The 8,667-nt window shown below is 52.7% G+C and overlaps 1 protein-coding gene across 1 annotated transcript in view; it reads left to right on the forward strand.

Moving 5' to 3' along the window:
• LOC105078512 (la-related protein 4B) overlaps positions 1 to 7,914 on the forward strand; it is a 30,194-nt gene extending 22,280 nt beyond the window's left edge. Inside the window, exons 10-14 of the mRNA XM_074357997.1 lie at positions 603 to 648; positions 3,245 to 3,409; positions 3,829 to 3,953; positions 4,046 to 4,154; positions 5,130 to 7,914. Coding sequence (XP_074214098.1) covers positions 603 to 648; positions 3,245 to 3,409; positions 3,829 to 3,953; positions 4,046 to 4,154; positions 5,130 to 5,402 — 718 coding nt within the window. The 3' untranslated portion in view covers positions 5,403 to 7,914. The remainder of the gene's footprint in view (positions 1 to 602; positions 649 to 3,244; positions 3,410 to 3,828; positions 3,954 to 4,045; positions 4,155 to 5,129) is intronic.
• Positions 7,915 to 8,667: the final 753 nt, after the last annotated feature.

Here is an 8,667-nt window from a genome sequence, read left to right on the forward strand (position 1 = left end):
CAGGCCGTGGAAGCCCAGGCATCACCCACTAGGTGTTCATTGCTGCGGTTTTGGCTGCGGCGTGTGGAACGGCTCTGCTGCCTGTGGGTGTGACTCTGCAACCTGGGAGCCCAGAACGGGGGTGTAAGGATGGCAGACAGGTGTAGAAAGCACAGGGGCTCCGCGACCTGCGTGGTTGGTTCAGCCAGTGAAGGCTGTTGGCCCAGAGCATGAAGGCCGGGGCAGTGAGTGCCTGCAGCTGCTTGGGATCTTGGTGACGACCATGCAGATGGGCGTTCATCACCGCTCTTTAATGGTTCGTCTTTGTAGCTCAGGATCAGATCTTACACGTCTTCTACAACTGAACGGATACTCAAGTATTTACACGCTAACAGAAGTTCCAAATGGGAAAATCCTTTCAGCGTGTGTTTTATTTACCTTGATAGACCTCAGGTTTAGTCCATTACTGTAGGATGTCTGTTTTGCTTACACTCGTTAGAGTTGGGAATTTAGAATCGGAAGTCATCTGTGTAAAGGCTGAATATACGTGCACTACCTGTGTGCTCAGTGAAATATGTTGCAAGGGGAAAAATCTAACAGTCCTGTGCTTTCCTCTTCCCTAGGAAAAACTCCTTTGGCTTCCAGAAGAAGAGCGAGGAGAAGTTCACAGTGAGTACATCTTGCCGCGCTCGGGACACTGAGCCTGGTTTACACTGAACAGACTTGAAGCGTAATTCAGTCAATTAAGGCATGAGAAGGAGCTTTTCAAAAGCGGTTTCCTCGTAATACGACGTCTGCCAGATGATAATGGACGGGTTTTGATGCTCTGAAGAGAAGGCGGTGGTGGCTGGTTTCCTGAGGAGCCCCCGGTGCCCGCATGTCCTGTGCAGGTCACAGGTGCAGCCAGGGCGCGGTGTGCGCACAGTGGGGTCCGCCTGCAGGTGTCTAGCTGGGTTCTTTCTGTGTGGTAACCAGGTCACCTACTTTGAAATCCCTGGAGTTATGAGTTTGGACACACAGAACAGACTTCCCCTCTGTAGGAATTAGCTCATCAGTATTTTTGATTCACAGTAGCTTACTCTGTCCCCACTATGTAGGGAGTATTTTTGATACACAGTAGCTTACTCTGTCCCTACTATGTAGGGAGTATTTTTGATTCACAGTAGCTTACTCTGTCCCCACTATGTAGGGAGCATGCCTCCTGCCATAACTCACGGTCGTGACAGACCCAGAAATGAGTGATGATTTATGCAGGTGGTGGGTACCTGAGGCGTGGTCATGTCTGCTGGGGGTGGTTGAATGGCCCCTTCCGTGGGGGACACTCTGCAGGGCTCTGGGGCGGGTGCGTGCGTCCCCACATGGCCAGGCGGGGTGCATGAATTTGGACGCTGGTTGTAGAGGGCAGGGAAGGACCTTGAGGAGATTCTTGGTCTCACCCCGAGCCACTGAGCATGTGCCTTCTCCTCACAGAAGGTGCCAGGTATTTGCCTGGAGCTTGGAAAGGGCAAATTGGTAGAAAATGAACACCCCTAATTCTATCACATTGGTCAGTTCAGGCCAGTTTTCGGTGAACCCTTTGGTAAGGCAGTTTATGTCTGTTCTTGTTGGAACCAATGAATTCCTGTAACATTTGGATGAACAAGTCTGTGTCTGATGTCTCCTCAGACACTCGTTACCTTTCAGTCACTACATCACCTTCAAAGGTGACATTTTTTTTCCATTGCCATTTCCATTTCATTCTGTTTTGCGTTCCGTTCCCATGTTTGGACCTGGAGCCGCTTAGAAGCCCAGCACGTGGCGCAGATGTGTGTGTTCAAGAGTGGGCCTCTTGTTGCGCTGGGTGGTCTGAGGGCCTGAGAAACCAGCGGTGGGTCCCAGACTGTGTGAGCGGGAGGCGAGGCCCAGCCTGGCCCGTGGCACCAGGGGCAGCGCTGTCTCTCTCCTAACGCTGCTGAGACCCTGAAAATGCTACACACATCTCCTTCGTTCCTGGAAATTGAGACTTAGTAAATTTTTTTCAAGTATGTTTTCCTAAAAATGTGTATTTTCTAAAAAGCTGAGTTCACCTCAGAAACATGCAGATGTTTAAAATAAAGCCTCTAAAAATTGCTCTGAGCCAGTGGAGTCTGAGCACGAGCTTGCCGAACTGCAGAGCGTGCAGCGGCCTCGTTCCGAGGGCTCGTGCCTGCCCGAGTCGGGCTGCTGCGGGCCCCAGTGGCCCTGAGGAGATGAAGGCAGGGGCCCCGGAAGACAGGGCTTCATCAGTTTGGGTCCGCTTTCATCCTCACCTGCTCTCCTCTGAGTGCTAACAGATCCTTCTCCAGATTTTCCTTCTGCAGGGATGGTCTTCCTGTTGGTGTAAGTTTCTGGGGCAGGTTGGCCCTTTCAGGCTTCATGGGCCCTGTGAGAGCCCACGTGGCCCACGGCCCACCGCTCACTGCGAACGCCCCTGCTCTACTGAACACAAACGCGGTTCCCTGTTTGCTCCTTGTCCCTTTCAGCCAAGGAGCGGGGTGCTTACAGAACGGCGTCCAGCAGGATGACTAAGTGTTCAGTAAAAATACGTCACTGCCTTTCTCCTGAGACCTTGGCTTACAATCATGCTCAGATATCACTGCACTGAGTCACTGTCTTGCAGTCGGGACGTGATGAGACTCTTGGCAAACACCATGCTCTTACTTCCTGATTAAAATACAGGGCATTTCAGTAAGTTAGTTTTCAGATAACTGAAGCCCCCTCCCTTTTTCTGTTAAACTGTTTCTTTTAAAGGAAATCTCTGTAACATTTCTTATGTAAGTTGCAGGGGGCTGAGAGAGTGGCCTCTGTTTTTCTTTTACTGTTTCCTTTGTGACTTAGATTCCAGACTCTGCTGTAATAACACGGAACTTGTCAGGAGTGAGGAAGGTGAAGGCTGGACTTGGGCTCTTCTGCATCTGGCACTTTGCTGTGTCCTGCTGGTCTGTGTCGGCTGCCAGAGGGTCTTGGTGGCCGTACAGATGCGGCTCTTAACCCCCATCTCTGACCGTGGCTGCAGCAGCCCTGAGGTTTCATCTTCTCAGCTCTGCCCTTGAAGAGCTCTTGCCTAACAGACGAGCTCTGGTCAGGTGACCAGGGCTTGGCATGGTTGGACTAGCTGTCCATTTGGCAGGCAGGTGTGGACACCAGGAGACTGGGGACCAAGCGTGGGCCTCCCTCACCTGCTGTGTTTCTCAGCACCTTCCTGCCCGTCCACCCCAGGCAACTTCATGGTGTTCTTCTCTTTCAGAGGAGTCAGACTCAGTCTCCAACACCACCCAGGCCTCCATCCCCCAGCTTTGAATTAGGGCTGTCCAGTTTCCCCCCGCTGCCCAGGGCAGCAGGGCATCTGAAGACAGAGGATTTGTTTGAGAACAGGCTGTCTGGATTGCTCACAGGATCGTCCAAAGAAAGGGTAAGACCCAGTTCCCACCCTCTGCTCGCTGACACCTACCCAGCACCTATGTGGGCTCTCTGCTCACCTGCTCACTTCCACATGCACAGGAGGCTCGTTATGTGCCGGGCTGTGCTGGGCACTATGCTGTCAGGGTGAACCGATGACTTCCGATGCCTGGCCAGTGGGGAGGAGGGCTGCAGCTGGTGGTGCTGGACCACAGAAAAGGGCCTGGGACGAGATACGTCGACGGCTGCAAGAGGATGGAGGCGGCTGTGGCCTGGCTGTGTTTCCAGCTTTGGTCTGGGCTGAGCACACCCGTCCTCAGGGCAGGATCACACCTGGGCTCCCAGCACTGTCAGCCACATGTTTGTCATTACGTCTGAGATCTCACAGACGCTTGTCTACCGGTTGTAAACTGTTTTTCCAATGGTTTTCAGAGCCTAAACGCAGATGCCAGCACGAACACTCTTCCCGCGGTAGTCCCCCAAGAGCCCTCGTTGCCAGCCCCCTGTGCCACACCCACCACCATCGAGCACGCTGCCTCCCCCGCCCGCCCGCCCGAGTAAGTGCCACCCTGTCCCCATCCCCACGTGTCCCCGCTGGGCTGCCCGTGGGCGGGGCACTCACGGGCCCTTTTGGGTGGCACTTTTGCAGGGATCCCAAGGTGGCGGAGAAGCAGAGGGACACCACAAATGTGGACAGACTTCCTCCTGTCCTGAGTACAACCGCCAGCAAATCTGTGCAGGTGAACGGCGCCACCACGGTAGGTGCCCCACTGGGCACTGTGCTCTGTCCAGGGCGCCCTGCAGGGTGCTGGCACTCGTGACTGCCCACTCTGCTCATTTCTCCTGCCACGGCCAAGGGTCTCCTAGCCTCGGGCTCCGGAGTGGGGCTGCCTTCCTGAGTGGCCCAGGGCTTGCAGCTCCGGGATCCGCAGGGCTTCTGGCCACCTGAGCATGTTGGGATCAGGGCCACTGGCCCAGCCCAGCCCCAGGCCGCAGGCCCCTCCTCTTGTCTCCTCCTCTGGGTGCCGGTTCCGACTCTTTTCTGTCTGATCTGTGTTGTCCTCAGCTTGATGTTGGGTGGGCTTTAATCATCTGGATTTGGAAGTTAAGCACTTCTTGTCCACTAGGTTTTCTCATAAGTTAAAGTTATTTTTAAGTTAATAAGCAGGTGGTGGAGGTGACGTAGCTTTAAATGTTCTCTTCTGTCTTAGCCTTCATCCTCCACTTACCTGCAAGCCCTGCTCACTTTTTAAACCTTTTTAAGTCTTGCCCGAGCCCCAGCCCGTGGTCGTTGCTAGATGCCCTGGAGCCGTGTTGCAGTTCACCTGCCTTGCATCCCTGAGGCTTGCACTGGGCTGCACAGGGTGTCTGGCGTGGAAGCACGTGCTGCCTCTGTGTTTCTCTGGGCGTCTGGTGTCTTCGCCTCCTTTCTGGCTGGAATGTGGCTCAGAAACGCCAGAAGGCCAGAGGCTGGAAGGAGTTCAGTCGGCACTTAGCACCCCCACACCTTTTCCAGTTTTATCTGTTTTTACCAGATATTTCTAGAGTATCTTGGAGGGAAAGATGGGCTGCAGTGGAAACTCACTGTTGAAATGTGGAAACTTTTTATTTAAAAGTAACAGTACTTTTGAGTGTGGAGATTTAGTTATAGTTGAACCTCTTTGACCTTTACCTCAAGTGACCTTGACCTTCGCATGCTGTCCTGTAACCCCAGAGCTGTGTCTGCTTCCCAGGAACTGAGAAAACCCAGCTACGCAGAGATCTGTCAGAGGACGAGTAGGGAGCCGCCGCCATCCCCACTGCAGCCCCCAAAAGAGCAGAAGCTAAACACTGTCGGCTGTGGGAAGGAAGAGAGGAAGCTCGCCGAGAGAGAGCCCCCTGCCCCCAAGTCCAGCCCGAAACCACCCAGAGACCAGAGGAGGCCACTGGGGCGCCGGCCCTCGCCCCCAGCCGCAGGGCAGCATCCGCACAGAGAACAGAGCACCCTCCCCAGGTCCCCTCAGTGAGTGCCAAGGTCTGGCGGGCTGCGAGGAGCTGGGGTCGCCATAACGAAGCACTGTCCCTCTCGAGGTGGGAGTGAGCTGCTGATTAGGAGGTTGCAGTGTAGATAAGGCCCCCGAGGTGCCTGCAAGTTATTTTTCTTCTATGAGTCGGATTCCCCCCTCTTGAAAAAAATCTATTTTTCAGGATTTAATTAATATAAATCTTATTTTAGGTTGGTGCTTAATTGGAGATGATGCATAAGTCTGATTTTTTTCAGGATAGAAAATGCATTTATCCTAACAAATTGATATTTTTTATTAAACCTCCGTGTGACTATGAATGCAATCTATATATATAGTGAGTTTTTCTAAATTAAGCAGAACTATGCTACTTCATTTTTTAAAATAACTGGTTAGCAAGTGCGTATCTCTAAGATGTCCAGACCGACGGATGAGGCTGAGGACAGTGGGACTGAGGCGCGGGGCAATGCTGAGTGTAGCCCGGAGGTGGGATGGGTCAGAAGGCGCCGCACGCTGGCCTGGAGTTGTCCATCCATTCACAATCTTGACAGGGGTTCTAGCATTTTCTTAAGTCTAGCCCGTTTTGATCTCCTGGGCAGAGTGACCCTGCAGAGCGCCCCGAGAGCCCTCCTGTCCTGCCAGCAAGTAACCAGCTTCTCACTCCAGTCTCAAGTGTCTGTTACGTAAGATAAACCCAAAGCACATTGTGAATGGAACCTACATGAGAACATAAACTTTGTTGCCCACTGACACATTATCGCAAAATGATACCCTGATGTTGTCTTACTCCCGCGAGCTGGCAGGGAGGGTGTGGAGCCTGCTCCCGCATTGGCCCGTTGCCGGGGTGCCTCCCCATCCCTCCGCACCGGCGCGCGGCTCGGAACATTCCTGAATTGTGAGAGAAAGTGTTCGTGGTGCCCGTGTGGTTGTGGAGGACCAGGTTCCCGCTCTCTTCCCAAGACGAGGGTCTCATAGACCCTTCTGGAAGTGCTGCTCTCAGAAGAAACACGCAAGCACTAAAGCTAGCAGTTGATAAAGTTAAACATAAGTTGTTTTGTTTTAAAATACCTAAATTTTTCCTTTAAGTGTGCTAAGCAGCAGACGTTAAAATAAGAATATTTCCTGCTAAATGTAACCATACAGTTTATTCCACAAAATGTTATTTAACAAGCCTGAGGTTTTTTTTTTTTTGAAGATGATTTCCATCCAATATTTAAAGACTTGAATTTTATTTAAACTTGAAAATGACTTTGCCTTAATTTTGTATAGGACAGCTTAGAGTTCATGAGACCGGCCCCTGGGTTGGCGCGAGTGGTTGCCGCTGCTCAGCCGCGTGGGCCCTGTGTCGCTCGGGCTGCTGAGTGAGCGTGCTGCGGGACAGGACGTGGCGGTGGTGCTGTGACACCTGGAGGTCCTAAGCAGTTGGTCTTTCTTCAGATTGTTGAGAAATCCTGTAAATGCAAATAGTTGATACTGTATTAAACATGTGCACTTGGGAGTGTGTGGTTTGCTTGTACAGTTGTAAGTAATCAGAATGTATTAAAAAGGTACCCTACAGAGAAAAATCTGATAAAAACTGATATATTATAAATGCTGCTATTGAACTGGATGTAGATAAACTCAGTGTTGTGGTTTGAACATTATTTTAATTCGTTGAGGTTTTTTCTTTTTCTCTTGTACTGGTGTGTTGGGCTGACTCTGCCTCTTTGCTGCTGCGAAAGGGAGATGAAAAGTCTTATTAAAACCTTCGAATGTTTTCATGCTCTTCCTAAAAGTATGTAAATATGTACTAATCACAGCTAATTTGAAAGGGTTTTTGAGGTATAATCCAGAAAGGAGAAACTGGCAGGATCTCAAGTGAAAGTAAGAAATGAGTCTACTTAGAATCACAGGCGGCTCGCGCGACCCGCCCGCCGGAGGAAACGGCGTCTCCCTCGAGCAGCGCCTCTGTCCTAGCGCGAGGCCTGCACGGCACCGTGCTGCCGGTGCCCCAGGAAGGAACGGGGGACCTTACTTCTTTGTGGTTGTGAGATTGCTGGCTGAAAGATCAGAAATAACTGACCTCCTGCACCCAAACTGGTGAGTGCTGTAGAAGGAGTCGGAAAGGCCAGCTCCCAGTGCTGGGATCCCCTGACGCTGCAGTCTGTGCTGGAGGAGGGGGTGGATGTCGCCAGCCACCATCACCCCCGAATGTCACCGCCTGGATCCGCATCCTCTTGGAGCCCGAGGCCCTGGAGGCGTGTGCTTGGCCCCGTGCTGCTGCCGTTGGAGGATGGGCGGAGGTGGCCTGTGGCGGCCGTGGCCTTCACTGCCCCCTCTGCAGTCCTGGCTTCTAGAGTAGACCCCACTCGGGGGTGATTTTTGCAGCATCCTTTCTAATTAAGCCAGGGCGCGTGCCCGATGGCCCCCACTTTTCTGATCCTCCTCAGAAAAGAACGGAAGGTGCAGGGCAGGAAGCTGGGAGGGCGGCTCCGCCCTGCGCAGCTGCCCCGCCCTGCGCAGCTGCCCGTGTGGCTCTTCCTCCCCCCGCAGTGCCTCGAGGTGCAGAGTCAGAGGTACCGCAGTCACAACGGCGCTCTCGCCTGTTCAGCTGTGTGAGGACCGCACCTCCTGGAGTGTAAGAGTGAGAACCTGGCGCCTCGCCGGATGTGAGTTTCAAGCAGCGTAGTTGCTTTTTAGGAGTCAGCGTCTTGCTGTTCTGACCAGGCCTCCTGTGATGGCATCACTGCTGGTCACTCCAGCAGCAGGAGTGCCTTCTGTGGCCGTGCCGGGCTGGCTGCTGTGGCCGTGGGGAGGCCGCAGCGGGGCGGGCGAGCGAGCGTCCGCGGGGAGCAGTGACAATCGCAGCCGGAGGAGGGGCCGGAGCCCAGCTCCCGGGGGGGGGGGGGGGGGCTGGATGCTTGGCCGAGAGCTTTTGTTTTCTGCTGCTTTTCATTGAGACTAGAATCAAGCTTACGTGTAAACTATTGGTAATTTAAGTTTCCTTTTGTGTCAGTTCAGTGTAAAACTGTCTAATTTGAAAAAATGTAGGTTATGAAAAATAAAGATTTAGGCACTGTTTGGTTTTTCTTTTGATTTTTTTTAAATTAAAATTTTCTTCAAGAGTGCATCCTTTTAAAAAATAAATATTCCCATCTGTGTCATGAGAGTGACATGTGTGCTCCCTCCACCCCGTGTTCGAGCTTCGAGTTGTAGTTGGTGGGGTGGGGGTGGTGGGTGCGGTGTCAGATCATGGGTGAGCCTCCAGAGCAGGGTGGCTGACTCAGCC

This window comes from Camelus bactrianus, chromosome 35 (genome assembly GCF_048773025.1).
Source record: "Camelus bactrianus isolate YW-2024 breed Bactrian camel chromosome 35, ASM4877302v1, whole genome shotgun sequence".
Classification (NCBI taxonomy): domain Eukaryota; kingdom Metazoa; phylum Chordata; class Mammalia; order Artiodactyla; family Camelidae; genus Camelus; species Camelus bactrianus.